A 17730-nucleotide genomic window follows, 5' to 3' on the forward strand; every position below is an offset into this window, starting at 1 on the left:
TCCACCTTCAAGCTTTTTCTGTTCTCAGGTCAGTCAGTCATCAGTGATGCTTTACCTCCCTGACTGCATCCTATTTGCTCCGAAAGCGGATCCACAATTCCTGTTCATGGACTTAATCCCGGCCGGGGCTGAGCGGCCAGTCCTTCACTCACAATTCACAGTGCACTCACATCATCTCACATTACAGCACGGCTGGCCTCCTTCACAGCCACCTGCTTCACAGACACACAAGCTGCCGTTTTCCCAAACACTCGGTACCTCTGTGTGCCAAGGGCATAGAATTGGGTAGAGATGCTAGGGACACGACCCTACCAATACTCAGCTGCTACAATGTAGTCCCTATCAATACAACCACTGTCCGTAGTCTCTAGTGTTTAATCAATGATTATGGCACACAAAGGGTGAACAGTCTCTGCTCGAAGTCTAACCTAAATATCGCTCTTCGATTTGCTGCCTGTTTCTTGCTTCCATACATGTGATTGGCTGTCCCCGCTGTCACTACATCTGCCTGTAAAAGTTACCCGTTAGTTGGACCGGACGGGAGGCAGACAGTCAGTGCGTCCACATCAGGGATGTCAAACTCCGGTCCTCGAGGGCCGCTGTCCTGCAGGTTTTAGATGTTTCTCTGCTCCAACACACCTGATTCAGATCGATGCCTCATTAGCAGGCTTATGCAGAACTTAACAATCTTTTGAAGGGATCCATTTGATCTGTGAATTCTGTTAATCTGTTCCACAGCTGCACATCATCACTAATCACCTCCCCACAGTATTCAGTTTCCAGGCTCACGCATGTCATTGCTGAATCCTTACCTCACCTCACATGTTCCAGGTCTTGTTTGTCCACGTCTCGTCAGGTTTTGCCTCTTGTTATTTATAAGTCATAGTCTTGTTTTGTTTGTTTTTCATAGTTAAGATTTTTTGATAATCCGGCTCAAAGGACGCAGGTCCTTTGTTCCTGCCTTTGTCTTTTGTTAATAAATCAAGTCTTTTTTGAAGTTCCACATCTGGGTCCTCCCTTCCACACCTCGAATCCTGACAGCTCTGTCCCCATTTCAGCTATCGCTAATAGAGCCACTTCCTGTTGACGTCTTCACCACCAACAACAACAAACTCAGGCATTCAGAAAGATGGAGAACGCAGAGCGAGATGAAGCTGCGTCCCTCTCCATCTGTGATGAGCTGGTTATGGCACAGACGATGCACAACGGTCTCCATCGCCTTGTTTCTTTCTGCACAGAGGAAATAAGAGGCTACAGGGGGGAGCTGACCACCTTCTCCTGTGTTCTTAATCTGAGGGAACCCCAGAAGCTGTCACACTGAACCTCTACAACAAACATCTGCCGCTTTAAATGGTTAGAGGAAAACTTACCGGCCGGCTTTGCCAAATGATCTCAGCTGCCGGGGCACAGAGGACTCACTCAGTGGGGTTCCAGGAGTCCAATTCAAGGACCTGCTCCCTCCCACTCCTTGTTGAACACGTGCAAATAAAACTCCAGATTTTGGACCTTACTCTGCCTTGGTTGAATCACTGTGATCCAGCTGCAACGTGGCTACCTCCTCACAAAAATCATACGTGAGAATTTTTATCAAAGATCTGGATATTCGTATGCTCTTGGATCTGAATCTTCAGGCACCTTCGCTTTAGTACAGTTACCACCATTAAATTATTGTTTAGTGGTTTTTGGTCTCTCCTTTTTCTTATGAAAAGTAGTTTCTGGGGTGTCTATGTATAACAGTAAAAGACGACAGAAAGTTCAGCATTACAGGAGTGGAATATTAATAAGTGTAGTCATCATATACTTCTAAGAGAACCGTCCTCCCTTTGATTAAATGTGTAGCAATTTAGGAATTATATTCTTTAGCAGGCATTGTGAGTCAATATAAAACAATACTACTTTCCATTAACATCAACTTTATTTATAGAAATATCTTTGTGTTACAGTCTTAAAAATTTGCTTGGCCCAGAATCTGAAAAGCAACACATGGTTCCATCTAAAAATATAGTGCAATGAGAAGAAAAAAAGTACAGAATTACATGTGATAGGGTCTCATGTATGCTGGTACAAATATCAGGCACTTGGACACGTCTAAGGAAACCAAGTCCCCAGCACCTTTGTGCTTCATGTTTCATGTCTGCCCATTTCACAATCAAACATTTCTGCAACTGAAATGATTTGAACTATGTCAAAAGATTTCTGATTTCACTGAGAAATCCTTCAGCTTGACTTAAGACACTTACCTAACCTGAACATGATTTAGAAAAGTAGAGTTTTAAAATTGCACCCGTTTAACTGAGGTAATTAGCCTTCATCTAAATCTGACTGATTGAGAACAATACAGCCTGACACAGCCGTGCCAAACCTCAATGTTAAGCTACGTATAACAACTAGCATACTGGCTATTTTTCAGCAGGATCCAAACTCCTCGATCCACTTTTCATACTTCTCCAGGTCTGCTGCAGAGACAGATTTGGACACTTTCCTGAGAGCGGACTGAAAATCTTCCATGGTGGTTGGCATGTGCATCTCGTCCCGAGAAATGTTGCGGATCTCCTCTGGAGTGAGACCCTCGATTCTCCGTCTCATGGCCATTAAAGAGGCGTCTCTACACAGTCAGAAAATAAAGGTTTTAGCAAATCTCTCCAAGCAAACATTTGAGCTTTTAATGACAAATTAAACAAGTTATTCTGTCCCTTTATATTAAAACTATGGAAGCTGAGAAGGACCATGCCCGTATTCATTTTTTGAACTTCTAAAGATTGCATAAAGCTTATTTTATCTCATCATCTTTAGAAATGGTTTTTTTGTCTTCTCAAGTTCACAAGATGAAGGTGGGCTTGTTCCTGTTAACATCTAACTTCCCTATCACAGTCATGTCAGCTGTCCATCAACATTAAGTGAAGGCGTGCATGTGTCATTCTGTTGGCTCCACTGACTTTAGTAAATATCTGCTCATGAGTGCAGACGCTGCGGCCCCTGGGGCACAGAAAAGACTCAACCAACTCTGCTTCAGCCGGCTGATGCTCTTCGATGGATTCTACCGTTTGTGGTGCACTTCCTCACTAGGTCCAATCAACCAAATATATTCGCCCATTACTTTGAGAAAACAAGCCTGTTATCTCAAGATTACAACATAAATTTAGCCATTATTACAACAAAACAATCCCCATTATGTTGAGATAATGCCATAAAACCTTTACCACTCAGCTCCTTAAAGGGGCAGTGTGTAAGAGCCGCTGTGCAGCACACACTACCCAACACTTCCATCACTCAAATGTGTCACGATGTCTTCCCCATGGAGTGAAACCACCTTTTCAAGTTCACTGCCTCACGTGAAGAGGAGGAGAGGATTGAAGATGATCTGCATGAGCTGCAGCCACCAAACAACACTTATCATTTCCATTAGTAACACTGAGCTGAATTATCTTTCCAGCAGAAAAGAGGCAACTTCAGCGTCACTTTTAAAGCCGTTCTCCCTTATCAGCGACCTCCATTTGGGAAAGGCCACGCCGATATTTACCCGTGTTTGACCCTGTCTTCTGTCTCACATCCTTTTGGACTCGTCATATTTTCGTTTCTTTGACGATGACTCGTGGTCTTTAGAGGTTTGTTCTGCAGAACAGTAAGTGTGGTCTGACATGTCTATTCAGAGAGCTTCACAAAATTGAAAAACTTCCTCGTCTCCTTCTTCCTCTTCTTCTACAACGTCACATCTGGCTTCTTCGTCTGCAAAGTGATGGCGAATCACGCTTGCATCACCCTTTGTCCCTTCTAGGCCACTGTAATCAATATGGCGACACCAGTGGTGTCCTTCCAGGTAAGCCTTTGTAACCTTTGTAAATAAAAAGGCAAAATCCAAACGACTCGTTTCATAGGGTGACTATAGCACTAACAACACAGTTCTATGTATTATAATCCATTTCTGTTAATAAAGCACCATGATTATTGCACACTGCTCCTTTAACTCAGTGAGATAATTCATGTGTGATCTCAAGGTATTGTCAATAAATCCCTTTTTCTAAGCATGGCCTCTTGGTTTCCATATAAAACACATGAATAAAACTTAATAAGTGAAACTTACCATCAAAAGGCTTCACCACGTCAGAATTTAAAACAAAGTGAAAACTACAGTTAATGACTGTGCTGAGCCAACATGAAGATGCAGTGCCTGGTTTTTCTTTTGTCCCACTGCTCATATGAAAACTCATCTTACTTTGTTGAACGTGTTCTCTTCTCTTTACGGTTTGCTAAAGAAGCTGCTGTGGGAGAATTAACTGACCTGCACACATTAGTGATGTCAGCTCCTGAATAACCCTCCATCTGTTCTGCAATCTTGTCCAAGTCCACGTTGCTGGCCAGCTCCAGCTCCTTCAGGTTGATCCTGAGCAGCTCCACCCGTCCCTTAGCTGCAAACAGACAACTGTTAGTAGAGGGTGCAGGAAACCCATTTTCTGCCCACAGCATGGAAAAGTCCATGTGTCCAAACCTGGGGACAGTAAAGTCTGAGCTACAAACTTAGCAATAAAAGCTGAATTTCAACTGCAGGAAGTTTTCCGGGAATTAAGGCCATTTGAGGGTCTTCTGGGGGGGAAATCTTACTCCTTGATAATGCAGTAGTACTTTAGAGATCACCCAGAACCTCTGGAGTTGGGCTTGCAGCACTGGGCCTTTCTAAATATTCAAAGAATTATTACCACCATTCTGTCCCAGTCATCTCACAATTAATATCATGATATATGATGACTAAAATTGTTGCTGTTCATTGTACCACAGGAATAACTGGCAACATGATGCTCAAATTCAGCTCTACAGCTTCAGTTAATAAGGGACACAGCCTGCACCACACACTGCGGTGGTGGAGGAACTCTGAAATGAACATGCAGTAACTTGGAGCATATAAAAAAATGAATACATTTACAGCGGTTCTGTAGTCAGGTACACATACAAAACATAGAACCTGATTTTGAGTTAATATAACTAGTGTCTGAAGCATACTTCTCACATTCACTGCTCTGTGCTGCCAACAGGGACACTCCAGGACTCCAGGGAGGAGTTTCACATTTCACACTTCAGCTTCTACTCTGAACCTAAAGCCTTTAGTTCACCAAACAAGGAATCAAAGAGTCAGCAACGGCAGACCTCCTCTGCTGTGTCGGAGAGAGTAAAATAAAAAAAATACACTTGAACACACCGCAAAGTCGACCTCTAACCGCCAACTCCAACGTTCAATGGAGACATCCGTAACTTTGTTCTACAGAATGGAGCAAAAGTGTACAAATGAGGTAAAAGACTGTATGAAGTCAGCTCATCATTAGCTCAGCTTTATTATCAACATGGTTCCAGCTCACCTGTTGGTTTGGTTTAGTCATGTTACATCTTATGCATTGTTTTGTACATGTATACTGTAAATTCTGGACTATAGAGCACACCTGAATATAAGCAGCACCCTCCAATTTTAAAAAGAAAATCCATTTAGTGCTTGTATAGGCTGCGGGTTTCCACATGTTAATATGAGATATTTACACAGAAAGATGTTACATGGGAGGATTTTTAAATGTGTATGGTAACATAAACAAATACACAGGGTAGTCCAGAGTCCAGACTAAACCTGGAGAAGCAGCATTTAGCTGCTATGCTACAACCAATGGAACAAACTGCCAGAGGAGATTAAACTGTCACCAAATGTTTTTAAATCCAGGTTAAAAATATGTCTTTTCTCATGTGTCTGTGCATGAAATCTGCACGCTATCTGTTAACTTATCCAGACTGTTGCTTGTTTTTATTCATTTGAATTATTTTCTTTCTTTCCATTTATATTCTTTTACATATTTTAATGCTTTTTCTGCTCCCTGCAGCAATGCTTTTATTTTATGTAAAGCACTTTGAATTGTTTTGGACATGAAATGTGCTACAAATAAACTTGACTTTGACTACACTTGGGTGAAGAGAGGTGCAGAACTGTCAACCGATCACTACCTGGTGGTGAGATGGATCAGTTGGCGAGGAAGACTGTCGAACAGCCCAAGCGAGTAGTGAGGGTGAACTGGGAACATGTGGCAAAGGCCCCTGTCCGTGAGGCCTGTAACTTGCACCAGAATTTTTCTTACATACCAGGGGAGGTTGGGAACATGGAATCTGACTGGACTATGTTCAGGACTTCCACTGTGGATGCTGCTTCTAAGAGCTGTGGCCTGAAGGTTGTTGGTGCCTTTCGAGGACTCACTGGTGGACACAAGCAGTGAGGGTAGCCATCATGTAGTGAAGCGCTTTGAGTGGTCAGCTAGACTAGAAAAGCACGATACAAGTACAAGTCCATTTACCATTTAACCATCAAGCTAAAGAAGGAGGCTGTTCGGGCTTGGTTGTCTCAGCGGTCACTTAAGCTGACAGGTAAAAGTGGCTAAAAGGACCAGGGGGCACCTCCATAGCAGACATGTTTGCTCACTCCGCTCCTAAATGCCAGCTTTTGTACTTTTTCTTACTCTTCTTGCACATTCTGCAGTGCACTTATAACTTACAGCAGACAGACACTACTAGACATCGCCAACACACAAGATACTCTGGAATTCACAAGAATGTGCTGGAATCTACCACCGGAGGCACAACTCATTGTTCACCCCAGCAGTCACCATCACCACCCCAGGGAAGGCCCAGAAGCACCAAGGTCGAGTGAACAGACGGACCCCAGGAGAGCGCACTGGAGACGGTGACGCAAGCAAGGCAAGAGGGGAGGCTTCCATGCTAACTCTCTCTTTCAAACTGCCATCAGACTCCTAAATAGTAGACATACTACAGACAATATTTCACTACTTCTATCTCAGGAACTGCACACATTGGACCTGATTTCACTATTGCACCTTGAACATTACTATTGCACACAAGCTCAGTTACAGAAGTGTTACTTTCATGGACAATACTCCACTACTTCTCTACCTCAGGGAACTGCACACACTGGACTTGTATCATTATTGTATCCAGTACATTTAAGCTGATACTACACCCTGTTGAACTTCTGCACACATGCACAGCTACAGTAGTGTTATTTCCTATTATGTATACTTAAGTATGTATATCCCCACTGTATTTTTGCACACGCTGCCCTTTTACTTTGTGTCCTTTCAATCCAACAGCATCTCTGTGGACAGCAAAGGAAGAATCTCATTGTAGAGGAACATGTTTCTAACATGTACTGTATATGCCCTATAATTTCAAAAGTATTGGCTCACCTGCCTTTACACACATCTGAACTTCAGTAACATCCCATTCTTAATCCATAGGGTTTAATATGACGTCGGCCCACCCTTTGCAGCTATAACAGCTTCAACTCTCCTGGGAAAGCTTTCCACAAGGTTTAGGAGTGTGTTTATGGGAATTTTTCACCATTCTTCCAGAAGCTCATTTGTGAGATCAGGCAGGTCTGATGTTGGAGAGAAGGCTCACAGTCTCCGCTCTAATTCATCCCAAAGGTGTTCTATCGGGTTGAGGTCAGGACTCTGTGCAGGCCAGTCAGGTTCTTCCTCACCAAACTGGCTCATCCATGTCTTTATGGACCTTGCTTTGTGCACTGGTGCGCAGTCATGTTGGAACAGGAGGGGGCCATCCCCAAACTGTTTCCACAAAGTTGGGAGCATGAAATGGTCCAAAATCTCTTGGTATGCTGAAGCATTCAGAGTTCCTTTCACTGGAACTAAGGGGCCAAGCCCAGCTCCTGAAGAACAACCCCACACCATAATCCCCCCTCCACCAAACTTTACACTTGGCACAATGCCGTCAGACAAGTACTGTTTCCCTGGCAACCGCCAAACCCAGACTCCTCCATCAGGTTGCCAGATGGAGAAGCGTGATTGGTCACTCCAGAGTCTCCACTGCTCTCGAGTCCAGTGGCGGCAGCTTTACTCCACTGAATCCGACGCTTTGTATTGCACTTGGTGATGTATGGCTTGGATGCAGTTACCATGGAAACCCATTCCATGAAGCTCTCTACGCACTGATCTTGTGCTAATCTGAAGGCCACAGGAAGTTTGGAGGTCTGTAGCGATGGACTCTGCACCTCTGCGCACTATGTGCCTCAGCATCCTTGGATGGGTGAGTGAATACTTCTGGTTAATTAATGTATGACAACACTTGCATCTTGGTGGTTGCTGAAGCTAAAACTCAAATTTGGTGAGGCCATGGAGAAGGACTTTCACTTGGCCTCAAGGATGTTCTGGCAAACCATTCGACGACTCAGAAAGGGAAAGCAGGGTCCATCCCAGGGTGTGCTTGACCTGGGTGGAAAACTTTTTACCTAAACTGAGGATATTACAGATCAGGGATAATATCCTCTGTTTCAGTTGTTAATGTATTAATTAATAAAGGTTAAATCAATTAAAAATTAAATCAAATTAATCATTTTAATGATTAATTATGTTATTATCCCTGATCTGTGATCTTAATGTAGTATTTCCAACTATGCAAAGTCTGACAGTTGGATTTAAGTCAGAATCTGGACAGATTTCAGCACAACTTTCCTAAAAACTATACTCGATGGTAACAATTTACAGACTAAGGGAATGTGGTGACCCAACACTTCTTTTTAAACTTTTGCCTTAAACTATTTTCTGGTTGTTGAGTAATAATATAAGCCTTGTTACAGTATGCCCCAACTTCAGTTTCCAGTTAATCACATGTAACTGCCAACAACTTGTAGCAGTTCAGAAATGACTTTACTTGAAGGCAGAGGGATGTAAATCCTCTTCTCAAGCCGTCTCCTCAGGGCCTCGTCGATGTCCCATGGGAAGTTGGTTGCAGCTAGCACCATCACCATCTTTGATGGGTCGTCGTTTTCTGAAGCTCCTCCAACACCTGCATCAAAGCCATGACAGAGAACACTTCAGAATAACTGTTCAAATGATGCTGCAAAACAGCATTTTTTTAAAAGAACATTCCCATCTGAACGTGTTAGGGTGAAAACTAGATTTTAATATAAAACGTAAGTGGTTAATGAAACTGAACACTTCTAATTATCATACCATCCATTTGCACCAGTAGCTCTGCCTTGACCCTCCTGCTGGCCTCATGCTCCTCTGAAGTCCCTCTGCGACTGCACATGGAATCAATTTCATCGATGAAGATTGTAGTGGGAGCATAAAAGCGTGCCTGTAAAAATTTTATATTATGATTTCAGTGCAGCAACAGCTGAATGGTTGCTGACAAAGGAATGAATGGTGTCATAGAGGCTATGTCCATAGATTATGGTGAGTGCAGAACTCTTAAGCTTACCATTTCAAAAAGAAGACGAACTAGCTTCTCAGACTCTCCTCTGTACTTGGATGTGAGAGTAGATGAGGACACATTGAAGAAAGTGGTTCTGCATTCAGTAGCAACCGCTTTGGCCAAAAGTGTTTTCCCCGTCCCTGGAGGTCCCACCATAAGCACTCCCTAAAATGGGAATAACTTCCATGTAACAGCAAAGCATGTGATGAAAAGTGAGAAAACACAGCTGCCTTCAAGTGAGTACCTTCCATGGTCTTCGGATGCCTTTGAAAAATGCTGGCATCCACATTGGCAGCACAACTGCTTCTTTCAGGAGTTTTTTTGCATCTTCCAAGTCTGCAATATCATCCCTAAAAGAAAAACAATATGGAAAGATGTCACATTCAACAACTATCAGGGAGGTTAAAAGCATGCCAAAGCAGTTTCCTAAGCCATGCATGGTGTGACGTATGTTTATCTGAGTGTCCCTATTAAACAAGTGAAATCAAACAGAATGGTAATAAGCTGCTGGGGCAGCTAAGCTGCCACTGAATGGGCTAATGGGACAAGCAACTTTAACAAGCCCAAATTCCTGAGGTTCAGGGCTTTTAGAGCATTAAGCCTAAAATCATGATAATGAGCTTAACAGATCCAACTAGAAGAGTCTGACTTGTGTTCAGCTGGCCTTTGTAAGAAACAAAAAGGTACACTACACCCCACACAGAACCACAGCACCTACCATTTCACATTTGGATTCTGAGATATGATATCTCTCTCCAGAGCTTCCACAAGGTCTTTATCATATCCTGTCCCATCAAACTTCTGCACTTCTTTCTCCTGGAAAAAGGAAAACACTTAAAAAAGTAGACAAGAAATGTAAAGAGCTGTGACCGAATGTTTTTAACCAAAAGCAGCATGTTTAAATGGGGCTTTTCAATTGTGGGTACACCCACTAAAACAAGCTGGTTACTTCCTTTCCCGTTGCCATTAGAAGTGAGAGTTACAACTTATTGAAGTGGTATAGCTCTACAAACATGTAGAAGCTGCAGGCTGTAACAGAGCTCAGTTTCTGAAAAGCACGAGTCTGACACAATTCAGCTGGGCTAATATTCTCAGGAGGACCGCGGACAACCCCTTTAACACAGCAGCACACACAGTAAACTAAACGTGTTTCTACAATGAAACAGTGAGCTATTCCCATTGTTGTAGCCCTGACAACAACTGAGCAGCCCGACTGAAAGTCAACCCGTGCACCCAGGTGCCGTACAGATGTGAGGAGACTACCCGTGCACCCAGGTGCCGTACAGACGTGAGGAGACTACCCGTGCACCCAGGTGCCGTACAGATGTGAGGAGACTACCCGTGCACCCAGGTGCCGTACAGATGTGAGGAGACTACCCGTGCACCCAGGTGCCGTACAGACGTGAGGAGACTACCCGTGCACCCAGGTGCCGTACAGATGTGAGGAGACTACCCGTGCACCCAGGTGCCGTACAGATGTGAGGAGACAACCCGTGCACCCAGGTGCCGTACAGATGTGAGGAGACAACCCGTGCACCCAGGTGCCGTACAGATGTGAGGAGACTACCCGTGCACCCAGGTGCCGTACAGATGTGAGGAGACAACCCGTGCACCCAGGTGCCGTACAGATGTGAGGAGACTACCTGTGCACCCAGGTGCCGTACAGATGTGAGGAGACTACCTGTGCACCCAGGTGCCGTACAGATGTGAGGAGACTACCCGTGCACCCAGGTGCCGTACAGATGTGAGGAGACTACCCGTGCACCCAGGTGCCGTACAGATGTGAGGAGACTACCCGTGCACCCAGGTGCCGTACAGATGTGAGGAGACTACCTGTGCACCCAGGTGCCGTACAGATGTGAGGAGACTACCCGTGCACCCAGGTGCCGTACAGATGTGAGGAGACTACCCGTGCACCCAGGTGCCGTACAGATGTGAGGAGACTACCCGTGCACCCAGGTGCCGTACAGATGTGAGGAGACTACCCGTGCACCCAGGTGCCGTACAGATGTGAGGAGACTACCCGTGCACCCAGGTGCCGTACAGACGTGAGGAGACTACCCGTGCACCCAGGTGCTGTACAGACGTGAGGAGACTACCCGTGCACCCAGGTGCCGTACAGATGTGAGGAGACTACCCGTGCACCCAGGTGCCGTACAGACGTGAGGAGACTACCCGTGCACCCAGGTGCTGTACAGACGTGAGGAGACTACCCGTGCACCCAGGTGCCGTACAGACGTGAGGAGACTACCCGTGCACCCAGGTGCCGTACAGATGTGAGGAGACTACCTGTGCACCCAGGTGCCGTACAGACGTGAGGAGACTACCCGTGCACCCAGGTGCCGTACAGATGTGAGGAGACTACCTGTGCACCCAGGTGCCGTACAGACGTGAGGAGACTACCCGTGCACCCAGGTGCCGTACAGATGTGAGGAGACTACCCGTGCACCCAGGTGCCGTACAGACGTGAGGAGACTACCCGTGCACCCAGGTGCCGTACAGATGTGAGGAGACTACCTGTGCACCCAGGTGCCGTACAGATGTGAGGAGACTACCCGTGCACCCAGGTGCCGTACAGATGTGAGGAGACTACCCGTGCACCCAGGTGCCGTACAGATGTGAGGAGACTACCCGTGCACCCAGGTGCCGTACAGATGTGAGGAGACTACCCGTGCACCCAGGTGCCGTACAGACGTGAGGAGACTACCCGTGCACCCAGGTGCTGTACAGACGTGAGGAGACTACCCGTGCACCCAGGTGCCGTACAGATGTGAGGAGACTACCTGTGCACCCAGGTGCCGTACAGATGTGAGGAGACTACCCGTGCACCCAGGTGCCGTACCCATGCACCCAGGTGCCGTACCCATGCACCCAGGTGCCGTACAGACGTGAGGAGACTACCCGTGCACCCAGGTGCCGTACCCATGCACCCAGGTGCTGTACAGACGTGAGGAGACTACCCGTGCACCCAGGTGCCGTACAGATGTGAGGAGACTACCTGTGCACCCAGGTGCTGTACAGACGTGAGGAGACTACCCGTGCACCCAGGTGCCGTACAGACGTGAGGAGACTACCCGTGCACCCAGGTGCCGTACAGATGTGAGGAGACTACCTGTGCACCCAGGTGCCGTACAGACGTGAGGAGACTACCCGTGCACCCAGGTGCCGTACAGATGTGAGGAGACTACCTGTGCACCCAGGTGCCGTACAGACGTGAGGAGACTACCCGTGCACCCAGGTGCCGTACAGATGTGAGGAGACTACCCGTGCACCCAGGTGCCGTACAGACGTGAGGAGACTACCCGTGCACCCAGGTGCCGTACAGATGTGAGGAGACTACCTGTGCACCCAGGTGCCGTACAGATGTGAGGAGACTACCCGTGCACCCAGGTGCCGTACAGATGTGAGGAGACTACCCGTGCACCCAGGTGCCGTACAGATGTGAGGAGACTACCCGTGCACCCAGGTGCCGTACAGATGTGAGGAGACTACCCGTGCACCCAGGTGCCGTACAGACGTGAGGAGACTACCCGTGCACCCAGGTGCTGTACAGACGTGAGGAGACTACCCGTGCACCCAGGTGCCGTACAGATGTGAGGAGACTACCCGTGCACCCAGGTGCCGTACCCATGCACCCAGGTGCCGTACAGACGTGAGGAGACTACCCGTGCACCCAGGTGCCGTACCCATGCACCCAGGTGCTGTACAGACGTGAGGAGACTACCCGTGCACCCAGGTGCCGTACAGATGTGAGGAGACTACCTGTGCACCCAGGTGCCGTACAGATGTGAGGAGACTACCCGTGCACCCAGGTGCCGTACAGATGTGAGGAGACTACCCGTGCACCCAGGTGCTGTACAGACGTGAGGAGACTACCCGTGCACCCAGGTGCTGTACAGATGTGAGGAGACAACCCGTGCACCCAGGTGCCGTACAGATGTGAGGAGACTACCCGTGCACCCAGGTGTCGTACAGATGTGAGGAGACTACCCGTGCACCCAGGTGCCGTACAGACGTGAGGAGACTACCCGTGCACCCAGGTGCTGTACAGACGTGAGGAGACTACCCGTGCACCCAGGTGCCGTACAGATGTGAGGAGACTACCCGTGCACCCAGGTGCTGTACAGACGTGAGGAGACTACCCGTGCACCCAGGTGCCGTACAGATGTGAGGAGACAACCCGTGCACCCAGGTGCCGTACAGATGTGAGGAGACAACCCGTGCACCCAGGTGCTGTACAGACGTGAGGAGACTACCCGTGCACCCAGGTGCCGTACCCATGCACCCAGGTGCCGTACCCATGCACCCAGGTGCCGTACAGATGTGAGGAGACTACCCGTGCACCCAGGTGCCGTACCCATGCACCCAGGTGCCGTACCCATGCACCCAGGTGCCGTACAGATGTGAGGAGACTACCCGTGCACCCAGGTGCCGTACCCATGCACCCAGGTGCCGTACAGACGTGAGGAGACTACCCGTGCACCCAGGTGCCGTACCCATGCACCCAGGTGCCGTACCCATGCACCCAGGTGCCGTACAGATGTGAGGAGACTACCCGTGCACCCAGGTGCCGTACCCATGCACCCAGGTGCCGTACAGACGTGAGGAGACTACCCGTGCACCCAGGTGCCGTACAGATGTGAGGAGACAACCTCTCCTGTGTCTCTCCTTTCATAGCTGCCAGATTCTGTCATCAGCCAGCTAAACAACAAACGGAATCACTTGATGCAAAATGCAAAAAACACATTGCACTCAAAAGCCAGATATAAACACTGTTAGCAGGTTTTCTGACCAGCGTAAAAATGGCATCAAACTGCTCCATGGTATTCACCTTATCATCCTTGACTTTGCCAACAGTCTCCTTCACCTCTTTGGACTCCTTCTTTTCTTTGCCCTTGGAAAATTTGCCTCTGTCCCCATTAGCCCCTCGAGGTGAGTGCCTCTGCTGGGCCCTGACAGCCACACTCAGACGGTTATTGGGAGGTTTGCTCTCCTTATAGAGGTTAGAAGGACGTCTCACGGGACAAGGAGAATGTCTGTGAAAGAAGGAGAGATGATGCCATTAATGACAACCAGTCCTAAGCCGTTAGAGTCAGAATTTAAACGTTTAAAACAATGACAACATCTGTTTCACATTATTCTTCATAAGCCACAGTCAGAACCCCGGTGGACTACTGCGACGGTGGCTTCTCTTGCACATGGGGAGAACTGGGGCTTGGAAATGAGCACCTTGACATTTCTGTTCTGGCAGGTGAATAGAATCAACAGAATCAACAAATCCTCCATTGTTGCTGGTAAGAAATCAAATGCCTTTTTTTTGTCTTTTAAGAAGTCTATTCTGAGCTGAGCAGTATATCTTTTTCCATTTTCTTCCCTTTCTAATGAGATCCAAGGCACGATGCAGTTAAACGCAGCCCGATGCTGTGTCATACATCTCATTTCCAGTGTAGCTGAACAGGTTCACAGGCATTTATTCCAACCTGACCTTATGCTTTACTCGCAAAGACCCAGAAGTTTTGCAATAACTACTTTTTGTTGAAATAAGTCACCAGAACCACCTTGGTGCGCGTTTCCTCCAACAACCATCTTGCAGAGTAGCAGCAGCCAGTAAACTGAGATCAAGCGCTGTTGCTATCAGCTGTGACAAAATAAATCTGAGACAGCTGATTAATACCAGTTTATTAATCAATACTCCAGACTTGTGCTGTCCGACAACAACAACAACATAGAATTATGCTACAGAGGGGTATTAGTGGACATTTGACTGGAATAAAACAGTATTTGATAGAATAGGACAGGAACAAACAAAAGGGATGAATCAGGCAGACAAAGTGGAGCACCAGCTGTTAACAGGACTGAGGCCCTTTTCTGACACGACACACATAATCCTTTTGTCTTTTGTTGAAGCGACAGCGTTCAGTCAGACATTTTTCACCTTAAGGACTCTTCCCACATTAAGACATGTCACATCAACCATCAGATGCCGTGGAAATGTGCGGCGCCTCACGCCACCTTCAGGGCTGGCGTTCGCACTTTCCTACAGCTGCTGATTCTTTGGCGACCCTTAGAGGTGATGTTGGGAACTGTTATAATAAATCAATGTGAACACAGTTTGTCCTCAGAATGACTGATGTGCACAGCTGAGACACAGCACGTGCCAGAGTTGAGTTTTGTACCTGGAGGATATTGTTTTGCAATTGAAGATATAGGTTTCTTTGATGCAGCTCGTTTATATATTTTTCTGTTTCTTTAGTCAGACACAGAATATTTTTCTGCAACAGGTTTGGCTTTGCAATCAAGTCGAGCTTTAGTGGCTAAGCCCGGAGCCGTGGGGGGACTGGAGGCATTTTTCTGCCCCTGTTCATCCTGTTTGTAAGGGGCAGCGGCAGAATGGGACAGTGATGGGTGTCAATGCCCTTCTGAGCCATCAGTGGAGGTAATCACAGAGATGAACAGCGGTGTATAAGAGATCTGGGTGACCAAGAGAGGCCACGTGAAGCTAAATGTGGAAAACCATTGATGACTTTGCAGCTGTCATTTTTTTCCTCTTTGATCTTGACTTTAACCAACACTAACCTCTTATGTAGTTGCCAGTTCTATACAGCCCTAGAAACTCTACAGACAACAGAGTTGGAATAACCAACTGAGCACAAGGTTAAAAAGCAAACATTTATTTGCCAGAGAGTAAAGGCTCAGTCCAAGTTTATCGAACAAATCATCAATAAATTCTAAAGAAGCATCTTGAGGCCAGCCACAGTGTATGTGATGATGTTCAAGTAATGAACCCAACTCAAATCATCGACTGCAGGAAAGAAACAAACAACCTAAATAATACGAATAAATTAAAAAATGACAAAATGCAATACCTCTGTTCCACGTGCACCGGCCTTTTCTCATTATCATCAAAGTTACTGGGTTTGGCAGGTGTTGCATCCAGCTGAAAGTTCTCCAGAGTCGACATTATGTCCTGAACTTGTTGATTCTCCTCACTAATTTCTTGCCACAGCTGGGAAGATATTTTCATACACACACACACAGACATCAGAAAAGCCTGGATTCCCTCGAGATGTGTTCTGAAACCTTGTTAATAACTACAGTACCTGTTGCCATCGCCGCTGGAAACTGCTGTCTCGCACAGTGTAGATATATTTTTTGATTTGTTCAAGCAACCCATGATAGAGAACGCTGGCTGAGCTGTAGTTTCCCAGCAAAGCATATTCTCGGGCCAGCTTTACATTCTCGCTGATCTCTCGTAGACTCATGCTGCAGTGGAGACACAACAAAAAAAAGTGTTAAAATGGCTTTGAAGAGGAGGGCCGAACAGTTAAAGCCTGAAATAGTAACCGATATCTCATATGCATGGAACACCAGCTTCTGGTTTCCCAGTGCACAGGCAGATCATGTGCTCCTGGCACAGTCACATCACGTTGGAGCGAAGCCTTGTGAAGCACCTCTGAGGACAAAAAACCCAAACCTCTGGAATAACTTGCAGCACCAGGACCACAGCCTGCAAACCCAAGTGAAAGTGTGGTGCCAAAGATGATCCGAGCCTGATGGATGGTTTGTATAGCTGCGTGTCACAGTAAAACTGCTTTTTCACTCATCAGGTAAGTTTTTGCACGCTGTGAAAGTATCACGAATATCAAAGGGCTGAATACAATGAGAGACTTTCTTGGAAACCGCTTAAGAAACCTAAGAAGAATGGGCCTTTTTGGGGAGCAGAAATAATTCCAGTAAACACTAAAGCTTTAGATTTAAAACGCTTATGCTAGCTATGCCTCTCAGTAACTTTCCTCCTCTGGCTACGCGCAGCCTCGCCCAACAGAGCCCTGTTTGTGGCTAAATACAACCCTGAAGCCCACACGGACAGGATGCTAGCGTTCAGTGAAGAAAGGCTTCTCTGTTTGAAGTAATAACCGGACAAGTTGGATGTCAGGCAAACTTTACCTCAGTGTACGCTACACTGTATTGTTCAGGACTACCAGCTGTAACTAATTTACATTCAGATAACTTGTCTGGTTTCTCTCTAGTACAAAAGCACCTACACAAAATGAAGCAACTTGTCCGAGTCAGACCTTTTACACTAAATTGACTTGATTAAAGTTCATACTCAACTTTTTTAATGACGGCTGGCAGACTCTTCGTGGCGGCCGTTGTGAAGCTTTGAAGTGGAGCCGAACGACCTGGGGATAGTCACGGAAGTCAGGCTTCTCAAGCAAACTAAAAGTTAGAACTTCCGCCCTTCAAAATAAGAACATAAAACACTTAACATATTTGTACTCCACATAGTAAAATAATAAGGCGACAGCTGGTAATAGTAAAAAGGAACAAAAAGTGGAGTTTCCAGTAGTGTTCTGACTCCTGTGTGGTTGTTGTTTTTCTGTCATCTGTTTTTCGATGGGGACACCTGGTGGTGGATGTTGGTACTGCAGCAGCATGCATGCCCTTGCCGTTGGCGTTCCCTTCACGAGCCGT

At 46.7% G+C, this 17730-nt stretch overlaps 1 protein-coding gene across 1 annotated transcript; it reads right to left on the reverse strand.

Moving 5' to 3' along the window:
* Nucleotides 1-1903: 1903 nt before the first annotated feature.
* On the reverse strand, nt 1904-17473 carry katna1 (katanin p60 (ATPase containing) subunit A 1). Its single transcript, XM_072362834.1, has 11 exons — nt 17371-17473; nt 16356-16518; nt 16122-16261; nt 14087-14291; nt 9974-10071; nt 9500-9605; nt 9262-9420; nt 9012-9138; nt 8710-8844; nt 4280-4406; nt 1904-2605 (listed from the first exon to the last, which is right to left on the reverse strand). The coding sequence occupies exons 2-11, from the start codon at nt 16515-16517 to the stop codon at nt 2407-2409; spliced, it is 1458 nt and encodes a 485-aa protein (XP_072218935.1). The 5' UTR covers nt 16518; nt 17371-17473; the 3' UTR covers nt 1904-2406.
* Nucleotides 17474-17730: the final 257 nt, after the last annotated feature.

The sequence above is a fragment of the Leuresthes tenuis genome, unplaced genomic scaffold (genome assembly GCF_036924035.1).
Source record: "Leuresthes tenuis unplaced genomic scaffold, fLeuTen1.0.hap1 SCAF_13, whole genome shotgun sequence".
Taxonomy (NCBI): Eukaryota; Metazoa; Chordata; class Actinopteri; order Atheriniformes; family Atherinopsidae; genus Leuresthes; species Leuresthes tenuis.